Here is a 23,427-nt window from a genome sequence, read left to right as displayed (position 1 = left end):
TGGTGAACACAAACCAGCAGTGAAATATAGCGTGCATTAACATAATTGGATGCATGAATCAATGTATTTTCATTAAAACAATCAAATCTCCTTTCAAAATCTCACATGTTTTGCCCAAATCACCTCAGAAACAGACATCACAGTTCTTAGAACTAGAAAAATAATTACCTGAATATACTTTTGATTCATTAGGCATTCAATTCCTTCAAAACTAAAAGATCAACATAGGATAAAAAGATAATAAGGAACTACGGGTCATTGTAAAAATGTTATGGCCCTAATTAATGTTAATCACAATAGCTACTTCTCTCTATTTTCTTTGTACTGTGCTGTTAACTGGAATTTGTATACCATTGTACACAATTTCCTTCAGTAAAGAAATCGGGCTGACAAAAATATATACCTGTATGTTTTAATTTTTACTTATAATTTATATACAGTACATACATATTTTTCGTTATGTTCACCTTCGTTTTGTACCGGTGTCCCGAAACTGTTAATAGTTAATGTAAACTCTCAACTTAGATATTATTATAAACTATTTCTTTACCAACATTTTGAAAATGAATAAATGACATTGGTACATACAGTAATTTATTTGCTGATACAAACTATAGAGCAGCTGTAGAGCAGCAATAAGGGGTATTTGTATCCACATAGAAAAAAATCAATGCTCACTCAATGTTTATAAAATATGACACTTTATAAATATATGAAAAGAATAGTTAATATACCTGCATTCAGGAATTATACACTTCACTCCTCATTACTGCTTGTTGACTAATTGTAAAGTAGTATTGAATAAATGCTGGACAATTTGTTATTGACTTCCCAGGGAAAAGTCTCTTTGGTGTTTGCTAAAGCATTTTTGTCCTGCAAACTCAAATCACTGTAAATTGTAATTCTACCAGCACATATTAATAATCATCATGGGTACACATTACATACAAATATATCAATACCAAGAGAAAAGAGTCTTAATTTATCTCAGTTGCAGAACCAGCATTGTCAAAATAAAGTGTACTGTGAGGTAAACATTTACGTATTATAATGTCGTATGAGCAATGTGAAATGACATCTACAGGGTCATGCCATAATACCAAAGCTTGAGCCGTGAGTTAATTATTCACTTTGAGAAGTGAAAATGCATTAAAAAGTCAAAAAAAGAAAGACATCTGCATCCTTTACACAAAAACTTCAGTTAAAATCACAAAAGGTTGGATGTTATCCATGAAGTCCACAACCTTTTCAAGGGTCCTCAAGCCACACTGCCATTCAGGCAGTTTTAAGTCTGTCTTTATCTTTATTACGCAGGATATTCAAATCCTCTTGAAAAATCCGCGTTCAGTCTTAATTATGCTGTGACAGTTTCCCAATAGAATAATTACTGTCACTCAGACCACTTGTAGGTAAGTAGATTTGAAGTCTGTTCCAAGTGCGTTTTTAGCGTTGCATTTGTAAATGCCAGAGTGCATGAGCATAGGGTTCTGTATGACCAAACTGCCCTCCTCTGTCATGTAAATCCCTCCTTGCACTGCAAACCGGTTATGTGGAGCCAGCGTTGTGCGTCCAGGCAACGTCCATGAAATATCCGGCTTGGGAATACCAGACGCAACACAGTTTAACTTCACTGGGGATCCCCGGTTGACTCTTGTGATTGAGGTCAGCGTATTGGTGACACGTGGGGGGAAAACCATAACAGCCACTGGGTAGGATAGCGTTGACGAACCAAAAGAGTTGAACGCTTTACAGGTGTATGTTCCTCTGTCAAAGGTTGCGACATGCCTGAGTTGGAGGGTACCATTGGTAAGAAAAGATACCCGGCCAATCGTTTGAGGTTTGTCCAAAACAAGACCATTAGGGAGGGTCCATGTGATGGTTGCCTGCGGCCAGCCATCCACCGTGCAGGGTAGGTTGAGATTTAGACCGTAAGTAATCTTCATCCCACCTGCAAAAGATACATTATAACAGTAAGTGAATATCCTGCCAGAATTGATTGATAAAAAAACAAAATCAATGCAACATGAACAGATTTCCAATCAGTTATGCATATGCTTTCAAGGTGTTTTCAAACCTGCTTGTTTAATTTCCTTTAATTGACTTGGTTTAATACCCTTGGAACGATCTGAAAACACAAATGATCCTTGTGTGTGGTCTAAAACAACGGCACCAAGACCCTTTAAAGACAGTGGTCTCGTACCAGTCAAAAAAGTACCCTTGAGCAGTTTGTTAGTGATTGGAATTTTGGAAGAAGGAACCCTTCTTCGGGCTTTATCGATTTAAGACACATTGTTAAATGTCCTCATGTGACTTTGAGTGATGCATTTTGGTTAATGTCTAAACTAAGGCTGCTTTTACACGGGAACGTTTGCGTTTATGCACAGTATGCGCTTTCAAAAAAGTCTTCCGTTCACATGCATTCGTTTCATTTAACGTGTCTGTTCAAACGAGACCGCTGGAAACGCTGTAGTACATATGCCGGGACTGTAAGTGGCGCTGTAACTTCCGCCACAAAATACACCAAAAGCAGCGAAGAAGACCCCGGAGCAGCCCCGCAGCAATGTTGCCATGGCTACCCTTCTGTTTATGCCCCGCGGTGGATTTAGCAACATGTTGTAGTTCATGTAATTCTCCATGTTCACTTGTTGCTGATGGTTGTGGTAGAGGAGCTGTAGATTTTGCACTAACATCTGTAGCATGGTCGAGCTGTAGATGTTGTACTAACATCTGTAGCATGGTCAGTAGCAGTAGCACTAGCAGTAGCTACTGACAGTAGCTACTGGCCATGCTACTGCAGTGAGCAGCAGAGGTGGGGAGAGGTGGGGCTATCGTTATTTTTTCAGGAAATATTCGCATAGAGGCGATTACACGGACTCGTTTGACCCCCCCAGAGCGTTTCGTTTGCAAATCTATCCACCTTGGGACCCGTTATCGTTTGTGGGGTCCGTTTGTTACGGCCTCGTGTAAATAATAGGGCTATACGTAAGAGACACTATGCAGATACAAGCCGTTTCGTTCTCGTGTAAATGTGGCCTAAGTGGAATGCAACAAGTTACCAACCCTTCTAGTGATTTGATCCAGAGCAAACTAAACAGTACGTTTGAAAACACCTTTAGTTTATTGACAAAGCTAAGGAGTATTTTGCTTCCTTAATTTAAGATGAAAAAGCATACCTGGGGTTCCCCTGATCAATGGCTTTCTTCCCGCCTCCAGCGCATAACGTTTCTCTGCCTGTCCTGCCACATTTTTTGCCAGGCACCGGTATACTCCCTTATCACTTGCAACCGGATGAGAGATCTGTAGAGTTCCGTTACCCAGATGATGTGTGAAGCGTTGGAGTTTAACACCAGGGGCTAACATTGTCCCGTTGGGTAGAACCCATGCAAATTCCGGGTGTGGCTTGCCACGAGCAGGGCACTCCAGGAAGAACGCCCTTGTGTCTTGCTTTATTGGTAAGATTTCAATATTGGGAAAAGCAAAACTTGGTTTCTCTGCTATTGATGCCACATCTAACTCAACCAAAAGTGAGGCTTCACCCAGATTGTTTTTAGCAAAACATGTGTACCTTCCTTCATCTGCTTTCCTCACTCCTCTCAGCTCCAAGCTCCCATTCCGGTGGACTTGGAAGCGCCCGCCTAGGTACAGTGATGGGAGCGAATGGCCATAAGGAGTTACCCATGATACTCTTGGTTCAGGTTTTCCTTCCACTCTGCAATCAAGGTGAGCGGTTTGGTAAGAAACTGCCAAAACCTTTGTGGTGCTCCTCCCTTTCATGCCATTGATAAAGGGTTCCTGGAGTTCAACTTCAAGTTTCATGTTTTTAACATCATCACCAGCAGAATTGCGTGCAACACATGCATATTTGCCTTCGTCTGCCATTTGAACTTTTTTCACCACTAACGTCCCGTCGTCCGTGATTTGATATCTATCTGATGAGATAGATATCAAAACATTTCTTGGTGAGATCCACATGATTTTTGGAGTAGGTTCACCAGTTGCCAGACAACTAAATGTAGCCGATTCGCCTAACTTTACTGTAACCAGTGATTGGGATTTCAACCCAATTGTCGGGGCATTCGGTCCCACCTTGACGCTAACTTTTCTTTCGTCCTTGCCCAGTTTGTTCTTGGCATAACAGGTATAGTCACCCTCATCTCTCTTGCCCATTTGCTGTAGAAGTAAAGTTCCATTGCCAAAGATAACATAGCGGCGGTTGCGATGTCCGCTGTCATCCGATTGAAGGGCATTGTTAATTAAGGTTCCATCTGGAAGGCTCCATGTAACTTCTGGATCAGGGAGGCCTGTTGCAACACAGTCCACCTAAAAAAATGCAAAGCAGGTAAAATTAGTGGAGGAAGTAGTTGATTTTGTTAAGGAATAATTCTTCTAGATATCTAACCTTTTGCTCTGTGACGTTTTATGATCTACTCTGACGTCTGTTATCTCCTTTAAGGAAAGGCATTGGTGCCATATGTGTTGTTGTTACCAGTTTGTGACCGGTCAACTTGTCTGGCACGAATGGTAATTGTTGTGAGAACGCTGAGGCACTTCTTTATCGGTGTTTGTGGACTCTAAGGTGTGAAATCTTTGAGGCCATGAGTGTCGGACGCAAGTGGTTCAGTGTTCCCAGCTGTTTAGTCTACTCCTTCAGAGATGTTGATTACTCTCTGTGAACCAGTTAAAACGTCTAGGATAGAGAGAGGCTCTTCAGAATTGACGTGGCAACTCTACCGTGAAGTCAGAACCTCTGACTCTTTGACTTGTGATGTGAATCCTCCGGCCAATACTCTGAATAAACCCATCAGTGTTTGACATCAAAAGCTCCAACTCTCACCGTGTCTCCTTCCTGAGTCGGTGACTCCCACTGCATTGCTACACAGAAGTTTCCCCCACAGATTTAATTTAAACTCTTAAATATTTGCTGTAAGTTTGTTTATGGTTGATTTTAAATTGTTCTTGAATGTAAGAAATGTATGCCTATATTAACAATAAAGTAACTGAAATTAAATAATTGTTTCGTGATATGCTTTATCATTGTTTACCGTGTTTTATTTACATGTTAAACTGCTAAAATCAATAAATGGTGGCCCTTAACGAAACAATGAAAATGTTATGTAAATGAGACCATTGTCTTATCATGACATCAAATGTATTACTATTTACAACTATAAAATGTAGAAAAAACTAAAGAATACCCTTTAAAACACAGGTGTTGGACCTGGCCTATCAAACATTAAAAGATGTCCAAAATCTACCTGGAAATTCTCTCCAAAGGTGACCCTGGTCTGTGCAGTCCTCACATGTTCGATTTTGGGAGGGGTCATAATCACCTCCACCTGAAAAATGTAAATACATTGGGAAATACAAGCAAATACATTTTTCAAATACAGACAAATATCTATGAAAACTTGCCTGTGAAATATAAAGAGAAAATTAGACATTAAAATCCTATTATTAACAAACCCTGGGGACAGACCACATATTTGGCTCTTACAGTATAGGTAGTTGTAAAGACATGGTAGATGTCTTTTCAACAGTGACTTTGTCAATCATAAATAAAGCACTGACCAAAGACCTTCCTCAGCCAGAAAGGAAAAAAAGACTAGTGGATCAGAGTTGGTAGGAAAATAAAGGTGCCTGAAGTCCTTATGTGTCCTGTTCATACCTGGAACAGCTCCATATCCTCCCCATTGGGCCGCGGAAAGACACACAGATAATTTCCACCATCCAGCTCTGTTAGCTGAAGTATCCTCAGTGTCCCATTACGGAAAACTTTAATTGGTCTCTCTGGACTGCGGGCAGATGGGGAAGAGAATAGAGGTTGAACAAAAGCAGTCAGTGAAATTATATGGAAACTAAAACCAATGTATTTATTTATAACAAAGTCAGTAGTGAACTGATTCACAAATTTGCAAAAATAAGTTGCCTGTATCGGTGTTCGATAATGGTTTTGGAGGGAAGCTGCCAGTACGTCCCTCTTGTGGATCCGGTAGACTCTGGACAGTGGAGGTAGACAGCAGAACCGTACATAGCCGAGACAGAGTGCTGTCGGGAAGGCACACCATGTCGTTGGGTTGTTGGAGGGATGGGGAGAGGAGAAGGCTGGCGTGAGAAGGAGGGGGGATCGGACCTCACCTCCAGCTGGATCACTCTTTTGGCTATGCCAACAGCATTAGTGGCCAAACACTCGTAACTGTGGAAGGTTTTACATTACACTGGTGAAAACTTAGATCAACAGTCAGAAAAGAACATTTGAAATGGCCTGAAAACTTTGACTAACTTTTTTTTTTTTATGAAAATCCATTAATCGTTTTAAAAAAATTAAAAGGTAAACTTGGGGAAGCACTATTGAAAACTTAAAATTAGATCACTAAGACGGGATTTATTTCCTCGGGACTATGATAGTGTATACAAAATGTAATGGCATCCGATCCAATACTTCAATCTGGACCAAATTGCCAACCATACTGCTAGCATGGTAAAAGTAATATTACAGAAGTATATGATATTTTCATATAAACTTTCATTCCAATTGATGTTATTGGCATGTTTCTACCTTTTATCAGTTTTAAATTATATTTTACTAGGTTTAGTGAACACATTCTGATGTAGCGAGGTGCGTCAACTAAAACCTTGTATTTGTATATTGTAGGTACAATTCATTACCAGTGCAGAGACAGAAAGACTGAATCATAAAATGAAGTTAAATAAGTACACATCTCATACCTCCCAGCATCAGCTGGCGAAACATTCTTCACATATAGTGTCCCATTGGGGAAGACAAAGAGCCTGCGTCCAAGATACTGTGTTGGCTTAACATGGACTCCAGCTGGCAGCATCCATTTCAGAGTAGGCACTGGTTCGCCCTTTACAGTGCAGTGGACATACACACTCCTGCCTGGTAAATGGGATTGTATTAGTTTAGATAAATCTTGCGAAAATTGAATTGTCTTTTACAAGCCATATAATGAGGAAAACCTCCTGTTATTGGAGATGTAAAAGTGTGTGCTATACCTGGCTGAATGATCACAGTATCCATTCCTCCTTCACTGATGCTTGGAGGTAGGGCTGCCACATGGAGATGGTAAGTGATTGTATCAGCACCTGCTGCATTGCTTGCAATACACTTATAGTCCCCTTTGCTGGAGAAATTTAGAGAATGAATTTGAAGTGTTCCATTTTGAAGCAGCGACAGGGAAGAAAAGGGAGTGCCAACAGTCCCAACTTCACGTACAAACGTCCTGTCTGGAAGAATCCAGGAAATCTGGGCAGGTGGTTTTCCCGAAGCGAAACAGTCAAGATTCACATTTTTCCCTAGGTAAACTGCTATCTCTGTGGACGCCGGCTGCCGGATCTTGGGTGCCTCGGTCTGGACAGCTAGGGTGATGACCATGCGATCTGATCCAAAGCTGTTCTGGGCTGTGCAGAGGTACTGGCCTCTATCCTGGAGCTGGATGTTTTTTATAACAAAAGTTCCATTTTTGAAGACTTCAAAACGAGGACCATGCTTGGTGTTGGCTGGGATTGTGGCACCTGAGAGGAAAATATAAATTATAAAGATAAAATGGGACGGGGGAGTTTTTAATTATGATTCATGTTTTTCAGGACTGATCGTGCCACATTTCCGTTTCTGGCCTTCTCCAATGACTTTTTCACTCTTTCTCCATTACCTGTAGAGACTTTGGTCCATGCGATGTTGGGTTCAGGGTTCCCGGTTGCTTTGCAGGACAGAAACACATCACTCTCAGCCAGTACTGACATACTAGCTGTGGTTACCGTGGTAATACGGGGCTTCAGCCCACCACTTCCAGCACCAAGAATCCATGGGAAAGGAGGTGCAGCTGTGGACCGACGAGAGTTGAACCGGCCTGCTACAAAGACACATTTAAACACAAAATAATCCCTTATCACATTATCAAAATATACTCAAATAAACTGCTTACTTTCCTTAATAAATGCATTGCCTATATCTTTTTCAATGGTGCATCTACCTCCAACAGGCCATTGACCTCCATACAGAACTCCAGGGGTGGTGGGGTGGTAAGAACGAGGGGTTGGACTGAAACCATAGAATGATGACGATGAAGATTGCTGCTTGTAATTGTGATAGCTAGTGCGAGGTTTGGGTGTCACCATCCTCCCCAGCTGTATGATTCGATCGAGCTGAGCCTGGAAAAATCAAAATGTAATTTACTATATTTTTAAATATTATCGTATTACCCATTTTGAAAATAGATCCCATCTCTTGGAGCTGATTTATTGTCAATGCCATCATTAGCAATTGTCCTGTGTTCTAAAAGCACTGAGGAACATTTAAATGCAGATACAATGATATTGTGTACACACAACACCACCCATCTCATCTTAACTCATCATACTTGTCTGTATCTGTTCCTCAGCCTTGACAGAAACAGTTGATCTCTGTTTTGTGTCCTTCCATCCACATCATGATTTTGTTGATGATGATGTGACACATGAGGATAAGCGACTATAACTCTGGAGTTTCCCATTGTTCCAAACACTGTCGGTGTGGGCTTCGCTGTTTCAGCTGTGATCTCTGGTCGGTTGGTTACAAAGGGGATGTGAGCCCAAGGATGGGGGAGAAACCAGGGTCGTTGTGTTGGCACAAGGTGTGACCCTGTAGCTACAAAAAGACAAATTGATGAAATATCCAACAACACAACCTGTCAAAATTAGATTTTCAAATCATAAAAAAACATCAACCCTACATAAAATTAGCTTTTGTTAAAGGTGGGGTAGGTAATTTTGGAGAAACCAGCTCGAGTGCGCTAGAATTTGAAAATACACAGCCGGAACAAATCTGCCACTTCCTTACAGAGCCCCTCCTCCAACACACACGAACGCGCACATGACCAATGAGGGCACGAGATAAGTTTGTGCACAGATGGAAAGCTGACAGGCATGTACTGTAGGCCATCCAGTTATTTTAGCCGGGCCGGCTAAAATGATTGGTCGTGCTTTTTACAGTATTACGGCTTCCACAGATGACATTTTTTAATGGATTTTTTGTCAAAGCACTTAAGATATTCATTGCTATCGGGATGTTAAGAGCATTCCATGGAATATAACAAAAAGTGTATCTCGAGCCGGTTTCTCAAACTTACCTACCCCACCTTTAAGTAAAGGAACTAGTCAAATCAATACAATGATGTAAGGATAACACCTCATTTCAAAACAGTGTTTAATAAATAAATCATTACACAGCAGCTGTATTTACCTTGCCTTGGATAGGGAAATGGTCTTTGACCAGGCCAGGAAGGGTAGTAGGGGTTTTGATGATGATGATGATGATGGGTTGAAGGCCAGCGGGAGGTAGGGGGGACTCTGGGAGGCTGGGAATGTCTGCCTGGGTTTACCCCCCCTTGTCCTCCCGTATGTCTGTCTTTGTTTGAGTGTGTCCTGGAAGTAGAAGTTTGCATTCCTCCCTGTTTGTTCTGATGGAGCCAAGGGTGAACTGGCTCCATTATTGGGAAACTAGGCTTCGTATTTGGCTTAGCTACCTCTTTATTCTCTTTTTGTGTAACTTCTTCTCTTGTTCTGTCACTGGTTGATTGTGATGTAATGACCTTGGAAGATGAAGTTCTTGTTTCGGTTGGTGTATGTTGTTCCGGTAAAGGTTGAGGGTTAGGTCTTGTTCTAGGTTGCGAGGTTAACTGGATACTACCCCTTGTATTGTAGCTCTGTGACACCCACTCCTTTTCAGATTTTTTTTCGTCTTCCTCAAAGCTTTCAGAGTCTAGTTTCTGTTTTCCTTGTCCTACCGATACTGGTATCTCCTTCTTTTCAGTCTCTCGATTAAGCTCTTTGTCATGGCTGGTCTTTTCTTCAGTCTGAGTTCTGATCCTCTGTCTCTCAGATTCTTTGAGATTTACAATATTGTCCTCCTTTTCTTCAACAGCCCCTTGAGTTGGATGAGGGGTACCATTAAGCGTTGGAGTAACAATTATCTTTGGTTTAGGTGGAGAGCTACCTATATCTTTTTCTATGGCTGGCAGTAATGTGGTCTGGCTACGGTCAACATAATGGATGGTATGAGGGGTTTCAGTGTTTAAATCTTTCTTGGCATCAAAACTACCACTGTCCTTGTCATTATATTCATAGTAATCACTTTCATCTTCCTCTGTTTGATACTCAGCAGATAGGGTTTCTGGGTTTTCCACTGTGGCTGGAACAGGTGTTGTTGTCGCTGCAGTAGTAGTAGTGGTGGCAGTAGTAGTGGTCGTAGCAGTCGTGGTTGTTGGTGTGGTGGTTGTTGGTGTGGTGGTGGTGGTTGTTGGTGTGGTGGTTGTTGTCGGGGAGTCTGTGGTTTGAGGCTTGTTTGTTTGATGGTAGAAGGGTCGTCCGTGGGGGCGTACTCTCCTCATTGTGGGTTTTCTACGTCTATAAGGAGGCCTTCTCCTGGTTGACTGATCAGGAACAACGTGGTTCCTTCTCCCCTCTCCCGAGTGCTTATTTTCGGACTCATCGACTGGCTGAGGAGTTCTATCAACAGGAGGGTGTGTGACAGCTTCTGGTTTTTCTGTGATTGCACCAACAGGGTGTGGGGTTGGTTCTCTATAACTGGGTGGTGGTTGTGGTAAAACTTCAGGCAAACTTTCAGATGTTTCCGAATGATCTCCTTCCTTCTTTATATAATAGGCTTCCGTCATAGCATTTGTGTTGATGGGGAACCGTGTTATCTTTATCCTATTAGCAGAAGGGGTGGTAGCAATTGTTGTAGCAGTTGTTGTCGTTGGTATAAACTGACTTGTTTGGAAAGTTTCAGTGCTTGGCTCTGGTAGCAACGGCTCTGTGGAAAGGGCAACACTTGGTTTAGCATTAGCTTTAGCCAGTATCTCCGCCCAACGATTTGGATCTAGTTCCTTAACAGATTTATTCGGTTTTCTCTTTGAATCTTTAATTATTTTCCTTTTTGAAAGCCCATTAGGATTCCTCTGCTGTGGTCCGACCTTCTTAGGCAAATGTGTAGCAAATGGACGTGTAATTTCCTGGTAATCTGCCCCTGAACCTTCTACCTCCTCCAAGTCAACTGGCAACACCTTCTTCTCTTTTACAGTTTGTACTTTAGACCTGGCAGAGGCTTTTACTCCTGTGACCTCCACCATGTGTGATAGCATGTCAACCCCATACAGATTTGAGGTCAAGCAGGTGTATTCCCCTGCATCTTCTTGTGTCAACCTCCTTACCACCAAAGTCCCATTTTCCTTCACTTCTGTTCGTTTTGTCTGCTGCGTGGGGAGAAGAATTTGATTTTTGGGTAGGTACCACATGGTTTGACTGGGCAGGACTGAGGTCACCTCACAAGGAAGGGTAAAAGATTTACCATTTTCAACTACAATCTTCTGACCATTGAAAGCAGTGGGGCTGAGCAAGAGTTCTTTGATGGTGAGCCTCAGAGGCATCAAGTCCACACCAGCTTTGGTTCTGACCATACAATGGTAAAGGCCTGAGTCAGACTGTGTGACATTTAAAATCACAAGTTCCCCTCTTTCAGAAACTTCAATTTTATCAGTTGCATCTTCCAGAACGGACAAATCTGGAAGGATCCACTCCAATTTCATCTCTGGATCCGAAGTGACAACATTGCACTCCAAGAGAACCTTCGTACCCTCAAGAGCAGTTTTTACCCGCCCTCCTGTCCCTCTGCGAATGAGAGCCCAGGACACAGCAAGGTCATTCTCATCTATCGACCCTCTATGGCTATTGATGTTCTTGGTAATAACTGTTGTGAAATCCATCACCAATTTCTTGGTTGTTGTCTGCTGTCTGTTAAGCCTCAAGGTCACTCTGGGTTGAAGCAGCCAGGAAGGTTCTGCTACCAAATACCCGTTCAATTCTGTAAAATACGGGGAATTTTCATTTACAGCTTGCACATATTGATAGGTTACTCTGCTTGCATTCCCTCTTAGTTGACCTCTCTCCAAGATAGCAGGGCTTTCATAGTAATATGCAACCAATTGCCATAGATCTTGCAACATCTCTCGATCAATCTCACACTCAAGGACAGTCACCAGTGACACATTGACTGATAACTCCCCAAGTGATTGTGGATTTACTGTCCAAGACATGGGTGAACTGTCTCCAGGGTGTCGCACGTTACATGCCACATGAGCACTGTTTCCATGGCTGTCAGAGAGAACAAAAGTCAGATGTCCTAAAGGCTTTTCAAAGTCTCGAATGTAGGGGATGTCCGGCTCTGCTTCAGATTCAGCCCACAGAGGATTGTCCCATTTTTTTAGAGCAGAGCGAAGATCTGGTCGTTCACAGGTAAGCTTGTCTGGGGTCAGTTCCAGCAAAGAAGTCTCATTCAGGGGTTGAGGAGAGGAGCACTGAGGACAAATCTCACTGGTGCCACGTTCTTTCTTGCACTTTAATACGCCTGGGAGAAAGAGGCAGAGAAAAGTAGAGAGGGGAAAAAAATGGCAGGATGATAAGAAACATTGCAAACAGTCCAAAGAATTGGAGGGAAAGGCAAATAAAGAAAAAGGTATAGAGCAAAATGGATGACGGTAGGTAAGACAGAGTAAAGGACAATTTTTGGAATTATGATGGATTGGAGATAAGAAAAGAACAGGGACAGGACAAATTAAGATACAATTGTATCTCTTCATGGGTTTGAGTTCAGTAAAAGTTCATGCAGTCCAGTGTTAATTTCGTCAACGAAAACTATGACGAAAAATGTTCGTCAACGACCTTTTTTACATGACTAAGACGAGACGATGACGAGCTAAAAATAGATTCTTGATAACAAAAATTTGACGAAATGTATATTTAGTTTTTGTTGACGAGACGAGACGGGACTAAGGTGTTAATGGTGGACTATCGGACATTCAAAATGCAGGGTATTTCCCACAAGTGTCCGTCTTGTCTGTCAAAATGCATTTCTAACTTGCAATATCATTATTTCCGCTCTCTTCACTCCAGAAGAGCGATCTCCCTCTCTCTCTGTGTGCGGGGGCGGGGCCTAACAGACACGCTGCAGCGGCAGAGATCTGCCGGGGACGGAGCGTTCAGAGAGTATAGAGACACTCTACAAGACTCGATGTGGACAAAGCTCGTTTGCCATGTTTTCGCGTTAGCGCGTTGACACGAGTAGAGTAGTCTGTCCAAACAGCCGGCCAAAAGGCGTCATATTCAGTCGGAGAAATGCACAATTTTCGACTTCCTTAACTCGTAGCTCTGTTGCCCTAATTACGAGTAACGTTATCACATCAGGTGTGCAGAGGTGGGAGAAGTACTCAGATCTTGTTGCTAAGTAAAAAAATACCATAGTGTAGGAAGAGTTCCTCAAGTCAAAGTATGATCATCAAAATATATTTAAAGTAGCGACAGTAAAAGTAGTCATTGTGCAGATTGGTCCATTTCAGAATAATATGATATGTTTTATAATGATTGATCATTAAAGTGTTCTCAAAGCTGGTAAAGGTGCAGCTAGTTTGAATGATATATTATATATCTGTATACTGCAGGGTAGCTTGTGAATTTACTAAAGTCTGAGTTAACACTTGATTATATTTCACATCATTCATCCACATCTGTAAAGTAACTAAAGGTATTAAATACATGTAGTGGAGTAGAAGTACACCATTTAACTATGAACTGAAGTGGAGTAGAAGTACACAGTAGCAAAACATTTAAATACTCCAGTAAAGTACAAGTACCTCAACATTTTACTCAAGTACAGTACAATATTTTAACATAATTATATATATTTCATTTATTTCACATTTAAATAAAGCAATTAATTCGGTTAACAATTTGTTAGTTTTTTCCTTTAAAAAATAACAAAAAGTAAATACAAGAATACCGTTAAAGTACCGGATCGATAAGCAGTATTGATAAGACTAGTAGTACCGTAGAAAACCTTAACGATACCCATCCCTAGATATTACACAAGTAAAGTGTTAAGAGAGTGAAATGTTGCTTTACGAATTTCAACACTTGATGCTGTCACATTGATTACAATTTCAGATACCTGTATTTGCCTAACTGAATTGGTTTAAAGAGAGAAAACATTTTGACTAAAAGTTGACTAAAATGTAATTTTTCATCGACTAAAAGTAGACTAAAACGTTTTGAGTTTTTGTCGACTAAAACTAGACTAAAACGTTTTGAGTTTTCGTCGACTAAAACTAGACTAAAACTATGAAGGATAGAAATGACTAAAATGTGACTATAACTAATAACCATTTTCGTCTAAAGACTAAGACTAAGACTAAATCAAAAACAGCTGCCAAAATTAACACTGATGCAGTCCATAGTACATTTCTGGTTACAACCATTTATTTTCAGATGTAGCAGGTCATGAACAACATCAAATCAAATCAAGTTTTATTTATATAGCACATTTTTAAAACGATTTTTGGTCGAGCCAAAGTGCTGTACATATAATAATTACCTTACAGTAAGGACACTTGATGTATTATAAACTGTTCTGTTGATACAAACAGAAAGCTTATGGGACTTGTTACAAGTAACATAAAAAATAAGAGACAAAGCACCTGCCTAATAAAAAACTTTGAATCAGGAAGACGGATAGGGAAAAAATAATCAATAAAAATGTTTTTCTTGACTGCATGTAGATCAAATACACTTTGGTGAATGTAGCTGTGTCCTTCACATGTATAGCAGAAGCTTGAAGGCCGACATGCAATATTGTCTGCCAGTACTTTTTTCTATTTCTACTCAAAAACATGTGTCTGAAGCACAGAGCCTTTTGTGCACATGTTCTTAATATATAAATAAGTTACAACCAGTTATTAAGTTATCTGTCTTGACCCTTAATGATTTAGCATTTACACTAGAGTTCATTTTAAGGTAAAAATGGTTTGATGTGGCTTTTTTGCCTTTATAGAAGCCAAGTAAAGGCGCTCAGTTGTTTGCAACAGCTGGAAGGTTGAAAAAGTAAATGTTTGCAAGTTATTCATATCAACCTAAAAGTGATAATATATGAGTCTTGTGTTCACAAACTTGTTTACGCTTCCTCACTCGGACAAATACATGTTTTAATGATGCTTAATTTCATATAATATAAAAAGGGGTTTGCAAATAAACCTTTACTGTTTTGCTTCATTCTCTGTGCTCTGATAAAGTTGTTACAGTCGCAGTAGTTAGTGTTTTTTTGCCGGCAAACCATTGAGAAACTACTTACCCAGCATTTAATCAACAAGCTCACTAAAATAGCAACACATTGAGGAAAGTAGTGGCAATTTTAAGTCTTCTATACTCACATATTTTATTCAGGAGTTGGTGGGGACTAAAACTGAGTTGAAAGGGGAATCTATATAAAGTGGCCACAAAAACAAGTCCACATTACTTTTATAATGAGATAATATCCTAATGTTTTGTTTTCAGCTTGTTGTTCTTGTCACGGGTGGCTAAGAAATTCATTAATGACACCAATGACATTTTTCACTTTCCCTCTACGAACCTTTAATGTGTTTAGTCTTTTGTCATCTAGTTTGGATCAAACTTCCAAGCACCACAGCAGTAAAGGAGTAGGAAATAGTGTTCTAGCAAACAAACTGGATTGAAGCATCCTTACCGTCATGTGTGGAGCTCCATTCTACCAACCACTGTAGCTGGCAGTCGCAGGTCCAGGGATTGCCATGTAGAGAGAGGAGCTCCAGCCTTGGAGCTGTCTTCAGTGCTTCGGCAGGGAGCTGCTCCAACAGATTATCTGACAGGTGTAAGTGTCTGAGACAAAAACAGTATATCATGTTCTTTACTTGTTGGTCTACAGGGTGACACTGGGATGCTGCATTGTGAAGAAGGCAGGGAAACATCTACTGTAGAATCCATAAACTAAAAGGTACAGTACGATCAATCTTTAAAATATGAGCAATTTGTTGAATCTATGGATCTTCTTATTAAGAACATGCAAACTGAAGTTTATGGTGCCTCAAATGTTCAACTACAATACATACATTATAAATAGAAATATCCAGTCATATTATTTCTTACTTGAGTCCTGAGGTCCAAAAGCTTCCTAGTATTGACACTGTTATGAAGGTTTGAGGATGGATATCTTTGAGAAGGTTCCCCTCCAGCTGCAGGAGTTTGAGGGACGTAAGGCCAGAGAAGGAGTATGGCTCTATGAAGTCAATGAGGTTGTGGTCCAGGTGGAGACGGATCAAACTAACAAGGCCCTCAAACAGACCTGGGCTCACGGATGTTAGCTTGTTGTAACTCAACTTCATGATCTGGGGGGGGGAAAAAACAGTTAGTGTTATACTGACTTTAAAGCATCTATTGAGGGTGCAGAGTACCTGACTGATTTAGGTCCACATTAAGTAAGCAGACTTCTAGCTTGGTTAAGTCCACCAACTCCTTATAAGTAATCCTTTAAGTTTTAGCTTGATTTCTTTTTTGGGTGTTTTTTTCATGCTTGTCTAAGGTAGTGAATACTCATCTTGTGTAAGCTAGTTTTGTGTAAAATGGCTGCCCAAGCACACAATAAGCTAAAAAGTGACTAAAAGTAAAGACAGCACTCTCTCAATGGGTTTGGAAGCAACCCTTTGTTACTGATAACGTGATTGTGATTTCTTCTTTAAAGGAGCACTAATTGAGATTTTAAACTACAGACTTTATTAGTTGACATAACTTAAGGACATTTCATCCTCATAATCAAATGTTAGTGGTCTTTGGGGACATTTGTTCCTCAATATCTGAGTCACAAAACCCAAACCAAACTTGACTGATTCCTATCCAGTTTGGATGCATCAGCCTTGTGTCCTAAATGGTAAGTTCTCATCCAATGAAACTAAACTGTCAATAACGTTTTGAGGGAAATTTATTTTACGTCACCTATTTACATTTATATTCAAATGTGCTTGTACGTGTGGAGAAGGTCATGGTGAACGGTAGATAGAGTAAACTAAACAAATGGAACACATGGAGACTGGTGTTCATGTCCCATGTGAAACCAAAAGTCATTGTTGACCTATTTTAATTCATTTTTGTAAGTTAAATAACGTGAAAAAAATACTTATTTCAAGCTAATAATCTTTTTTTACTGAACCTAACCAAGCCGTTTTAGATGTGTTTGAAACTGGCTTGTCAGTCTGTTTTGAATTTGGATTGTGATTGGATCCGTCTGGGCCCAACAAGTCTCAATGCATCTTTATTCAAGCAATCAAAGCGCAACTAATTATTGGCTTTGATGAGGCTTAGGTAAAGGGATATTATATTTGGCACTGTTTGAGAGGCACATATACAGTATAGTGTTAGCCAGCCCAATTCTACATATGCTTTTGCTACATATAGCTCAAGCTATGATTTAGAGCCTGATATGGAGAAGGTAACATATGCAAACACTCAAGAGAGTTTGAAACAAACCCAAGACACCACATCAACAACCAAAAGCATTTAACTACTCTGGTTTGACTTGGATATTTAGGAAAGATTAGATCTAAACAGGATATAAGAGTTACCGCAGGCTCTTGCCAAATAAAGTCAAATAAAGTCATTGGAATTAGATCATAATGATGATTGAGGATGATGTCTGAATTCAGTCTGCAGTTGCATAAACCAACTAGTCAAGAACCAGAAGTCTGTCCGGTTTTAAAAACATATTTAGAGAAGTTAATCTACTACTCTGGTTAAAATACCAGGATACACACACACACACACACACACACACACACACACACACACACACACACACACACACACACACACACACACACACACACACACACACACATACACACACACACACACACACACACACACACACACACACACACACACACACACACACACACACACACACACACACACACACACACACACTACCTGTAGTGATCTAAGGCTGTAAAATGCCCCAGGGTGGACTGTGCTGATGTCGTTGCCATGCAACATGAGCATTTCCAGTTGCCGTAGGGACCTGAATTCTGACCCCTCCACCTCCGTCAGGCTGTTATATCTGTTGGAAAGAGAAAATAAACAGGGACAGTTAGAGGGATGAAAGAGTAACAAAGGGTCATAAAGGGGGTCAGAGGGAAAGGAAACTAATATTAGTTAACTGTCGATGCTTGCATGTGTGTCTGGGCAATTTGACCTTTCAAATGATGCAAAGATGGATAGCTGGAAATAATTGATGGAAAGAGGGATCTAAGAGAGACCTCAGTCAACCTTTGACCCACAGTGATTTCATCATTCTTCAGAGGAAATACACACACACAGATCATGAATCACCATACTGTATCTATTGCGCAACTTTCTTAGAAAGCACCAATGAAGAAACCGACTCAGGAAGTTTAGAGCGTATTTGGAATTGTCTTCTTGTACATCATAGTATGGGTCTACATGCAAAAGGGCCCAGGTTAATAATTATTTCAGCAAATCAAATACAGAAACTATAAAAAACTTTTCTTGGAATCTTCAGGTTTCATCACATTGCAGCTGACATCTGACGAAGAGTCAAACTGATGCCAAATACAGTATATAGAAATGTAGATCCCAGAGCCAAAGACATACTGTAGCATGTTTTTTATTGGCAGGTGGAGACAGAATTTGATAGATTTCAGTGTTAAAATAGTAAGCACTGCCTTCCATTAACAGGATTTGGCACAGCACATTGTTGTAACAGATACTACTATCACGTATTGAGTTCCTCAACTGTAAAACTCAAAGCATTCCCAGGGTGCAGTTATCCCTAGCCAATTCAACACATATGGGATACTCTGCGTTTCCACTGCCATCAATAAAACAGCCAGCTCACAATATATCAACCATTGGTCACTTTTTCCAGAGTGTGTTCCAGTACCATGATGCACATATTCTTTGTATAAGTTTCCCTATTGGGAACTGAACTTTGAACCCTGACAGTCTTGGTGCTTTGCTCTTATATCCATGACAAAAGATGTTGCATTCCTTCAATGTACAGGAGTTACAAGCACTCGTAGATTACATTTCATGGCACACCCAAGCTTGTCTAATAGTTGATGGTCATCCCATTAAAGACACTTTAGATTATATATAGATTTATTTTTAAATTGTGTTGTCAGCAGCTTTGCCTTGCAAGACTCATTTCCACTTCATTGTCAACGCAGCTTTACTCAACTTGAATCACTCTTTTCTGGTTTTTCAATAACAAAAGTTGTGGATCGCACCTAGTATTTGTACTAAAGTGAAACACAACATTTAAAAAAGGGCCTGGCACCAAAAGTGAGTCAAGCATAACTATGCAGTGGAAATGAGACATGGTTTGCATTGGTGGTTTTAACTGATAAATAAACTTGGCTATTTTCTTTTTTCGTCTAGCAATAGTAGAGGCTCAGACACTTAAGTGGCTTAGTGGTTTCCCCAACAATTGTCTGTGTCCTTGGCATATGTTTGCAGTCTCAATGCAATGAATCGTACAAATGGGGTAATGACTCCCAATTTCGGACAATCCCTCCTGGAAGGCACTCATGGTGCTCCACTCAATGGTGCATGGAAAAAGTGTCAGAAGTTGTTGGGTAAAGAATAAGTGAAGACAGCTTCACCATTCTACTTGTTTCGTTCTACACACCTGGCCAATTACTTCGCATATTGGGCATGTTTTTTCGAGTTTTTTTCCCACAAAGTTACAAAAAATGTTTACCATTTCAGATGTGGTGAAATGTGTGGGGGGTTTCTGAAGCTGTTAAACAAGCATAACAACATTTAACTGTAGTTTAAGCCGTATCAATGCTTTAAGTGTACTGTACCTTCACTTTATTGATTCAGTTAATTTTCCTTTGTTGCACTTTTGTATGTAAACTGATAGTTTAACTTGTTTTCAGCAGCGCTTACTTCGAGAGAACTCGACCCTGCAAACAAATATAACCCACACTGCCAAAGAAAAATAAATGGCAATCAAAGATACAATGCATCATTACTGTCTCATGACAGAACACTTTAGCCCCATTGTCACTAGCCAATGTGCCACTCAATAAACAATTGGCAGAGGTCTTTAATAAGAGGAAAGACGCCTGCATTTATTAGAGCAGTTTACTTTGAATTGAAACCGCAAACTAAAGGAAAACAGGCTAGATCAAAATTCCGCAGATGGCTGGTGGGAACATATACCAACAGTTTTGCATTAGAGACTTAATCCCTCTGATCTGCCCCAGAGTTAGACGCGATGTCTAGTGTTTAGAAAGTCAGAGTCTGTTAGATCCCTAAAGGTTTGGTCCCATTCCAAACGTCTGCTCTGCTGAAGTGTCTTTAAGAAATCCCTTTTATTTACATTTGAACAGAACCTGCCTTCTAACCCACACAAGAACCACCATCAGGAATCAATAGGGAACCAGAAATAGAGTAGACAAGAGTGCAACATCAAAGTTCTCTGCGGTAAAATCCAGATGTGTGTCAGAGCATTTTTTACCAAACTAAAACTATGACTTGTCAACAAAATCTTTGTTATTTTAGAATGGTATAATATATAGTTAAGTATATAATTGTTTTCAGTAGTTTGTTTCCTGTGGCAGGACAATGACGGTCAGGATTACTTGGAATAACTCACATACATAAGTTAACGGCAACATAGAAAGAAACAAGGTGATGATAAAGGTGATGATAAATGATTGATTGATTGATTGATAACCACTTGGCTACTAAGGTGTTCTAACAAACATGCCCTTTATTTAATTCCTTTTGCTTTTTGCTCTTGTGTTTTTGTGTTTTGAACCGGTAAAAGAATGGCACCCATATCATTTCTTTTAATATATATATATATGAAGTAAATGCACACTGATCCAAAGCCATCTATTGAAGACATCGGAAGCTGCCATACTTATATACATACATACTGTCCAATTTTGTAACTTATTGAATTTTAAATGGTAAACTGATCATATATCCCATGGGTCTGTGTATTTGTGTACTATGTTTCCACCCTGCCATACTGTATGTCTTTACAGTGGTTAGGAATATATGACCTTATTCAGTTTGACCTGAAGGGGGTGGTGTCATTTAATATTAATTTAACGCTTCCTGGTGCCAAACCCTTTCTAATAGCAGTGTAATGCTGGCTATATAAAACAGTATTTTTGGTTCAAGATCAAGATGATCTGGAATTCACTGATGGCTCCCACGGTAATGTTCCCTTAGCACAATGAGTTCATATGGAGACAGTTTACCTCCTGTGGACTTCAGGCATTGAAGCTTTTGTGACATACTGAATTGTTTCTTCACATCACAGCATGTTATCCTGTTGTGAAGAGCTGGGGATAAAAAATGCAACACACCTGCAATGCAGTGATAGCTGAGTCCTGCATGCAAATGGAAAGGCTCCTGTGAACAATAGCATAGCTCTCGCTGCTGCTTGCCAAGTGGTTTCCCATGTAAACATAAATTGTATGGAGCCAATTATTGGACAAAGCAGTTTGTTATACAGAACAGTGGCTGGGCTATTTCTCCACTGTGCTGGAGGGCAGTGAAAGCTCCGTCCACATGGAAGTGATTAGGAGATTTATCCCCTCCGGAGTGGGTTCAGAACCACATGTTGGTGCTAAGCCCTTATCTTTTGGCTTCGGAGCAGATGTGTTGAAATTAGATGCACAATAGAATACATGAATATCGGCTGCTCGCTTTGATGTAAAGCTGGCATCTTTTGTTCTTAAGGAGGGCTGACAACCGATGGAAAGCAGCAATACGTGTTTCATTATCCCATCCTCTAGGATGCAAGGGAGTAATTCATCTGTTAGATCCATAGCATAAAAAAAAGTAATCTCAACAACCATAAAGCTCTTACCTCAGCATTTTTAGGTATTAGAGCCTGTGTTGATCATTTGTCAGCCAACGAAAACACATCTCTGACAAATCACCTACTCCACATTCCACACTACTTCCTGTAGAGTGTTTAGTTTTCATCCCCCTGGGTTGCCACTGATGACAATGTCTCAATGCTTCAGTGTGCACGTGTGTTCATGCATAGTGAGTGAGTCTTACCCAAGGTTGAGCCTCTCTGTGTCTCTGGGGAAGGTTTTGGGAATGGTGGTGAGGTGTCTGAACGTGCAGTGGACCTCTTTAACACCCGGACAGCTACAGCTATGTGGGCAAGGTGGGTTGGCATGTATGGGGGAGATCTACAGAGAAGATGACAACAAAAGGAGATCAGATGGAGAAGGTTGGGGATTAAATAAAAGTTGGGGCATAATGAAACAAACAAAGTGTATTAAAGGTGGGGTAGGTAAGTTTGAGAAACCGGCTCGAGATACACTTTTTGTTATATTCCATGGAATGCTCTTAACATCCCAATAGCAATGAATATCTTAAGTGCTTTGACAAAAAATCCATAAAAGAATGTCATCTGTGGAAGCCGTAATACTGTAAAAAGCACGACCAATCATTTTAGCCGGCCCGGCTAAAGTAACTGGATGGCCTACCTGCCTGTCAGCCTTCCATCTGTGCACAAACTTATCTCGTGCCCTCATTGGTCATGTGCGCGTTCGTGTGTGTTGGAGGAGGGGCTCTGTAAGGAAGTGGCAGATTTTTTCCGGCTGTGTATTTTCAAATTCTAGCGCACTCGAGCTGGTTTCTCCAAAATTACCTACCCCACCTTTAACCTTGTGAAGATTTACTTACTGTACTTACTACTTCTACTTTTTCAAGGAAATGTGTACTATATTACCATATCCATCCATGTTGTGCTTTCCCTTACGTCAGACAAATACCTTTAGCAAACTTAAAAGACCTTTTTTTTTTTTTTTAATCAATGACTGATGGTAAAATGACACCATGTTACCCTGAACTCTTGAAGAAAACTTTTGGGCAACTTGTCCACTTGCTATCCTGAAATCTTTCAAATGGTAAGGTTTGATCGGAAATGGATATGCCTTTGGGAAGTCGTGCACAGGACTAAATGAGATGAAAAACATATTTATGCTGGTGTAAAACTTAACCCCCATTTTCTTCGAATCATAAAATGTTCTTCTTTTTTGAGACTCCCTCAAAAACAACGTTTTGGCATATGTACTACAGCGTCTCCAGCGCTTTCGAACGGCAATGGCCGTGGCTGTCTCCTCCTGATTGGTGGAGTTGGCCCAATAGCCGTAGCGCCACTGTCCTGACGTCAGGACAGTGTTCAAATCTGGATCAGTTTTTATCAGATCCGTTGCAGCCCCTTTTTTAGAGATTTGGGTATTTCCCTGGAACACCGGGGACACATATTCATGTATAAAAGACGTACAAAAGTGCATTTTGCATGATAGGTCCCCTTTAAGCTCTGGAAGGCTGGCTATGTTTCGGAGATTGAATGTCACCTTTTAAGTTACCTTAATCAGTGAATATTTTCAAATCTAACCTAGTCAGAGGCTTCTAAAAGATTGAGAACTTTTGCTATGAATTTACCGTTTGCCATAGCAGTGATGAGAAGAGAAGGGGAAGCCACGCTGCAGCCGCCCTGCAGAAGATTTTGGCGCACCCCCACTGCGCCAT

General features: G+C 40.5%; 1 protein-coding gene across 1 annotated transcript; it reads right to left on the bottom strand.

Annotated features, from left to right (window-relative positions):
- Window positions 1-428: 428 nt before the first annotated feature.
- On the bottom strand, window positions 429-23,427 carry si:ch211-159i8.4 (matrix-remodeling-associated protein 5). Its single transcript, XM_034121367.1, has 16 exons — window positions 23,341-23,427; window positions 21,940-22,076; window positions 17,818-17,947; window positions 15,985-16,223; window positions 15,566-15,717; window positions 9,239-12,400; window positions 8,379-8,644; window positions 7,992-8,169; window positions 7,671-7,871; window positions 7,015-7,533; window positions 6,727-6,898; window positions 5,927-6,193; window positions 5,666-5,792; window positions 5,256-5,336; window positions 3,174-4,320; window positions 429-1,948 (listed from the first exon to the last, which is right to left on the bottom strand). Exons 1-16 carry the CDS (start codon window positions 23,425-23,427, stop codon window positions 1,395-1,397), a joined length of 7,419 nt encoding a protein of 2,472 aa, XP_033977258.1. The 3' UTR covers window positions 429-1,394.

This window comes from Trematomus bernacchii, unplaced genomic scaffold (genome assembly GCF_902827165.1).
Source record: "Trematomus bernacchii unplaced genomic scaffold, fTreBer1.1, whole genome shotgun sequence".
Classification (NCBI taxonomy): domain Eukaryota; kingdom Metazoa; phylum Chordata; class Actinopteri; order Perciformes; family Nototheniidae; genus Trematomus; species Trematomus bernacchii.
This window is presented reverse-complemented; position numbering and strand designations above follow the sequence as displayed.

What these genes read in the sequence shown, in the direction of transcription:
- si:ch211-159i8.4 (XM_034121367.1), bottom strand. Translation starts at nt 23,427, where the DNA reads ATGGCGCAGTGGGGGTGCGCCAAAATCTTCTGCAGGGCGGCTGCAGCG. An exon ending in ACAGCCTTAGATCACTACAG is followed by an intron (nt 16,224 to 17,817) that starts GTAGTGTGTGTG and finishes TCCCCCCCCCAG; the next exon opens with ATCATGAAGTTGAGTTACAA. An exon ending in TGAGGAACAGATACAGACAA is followed by an intron (nt 8,170 to 8,378) that starts GTATGATGAGTT and finishes TGATTTTTCCAG; the next exon opens with GCTCAGCTCGATCGAATCAT.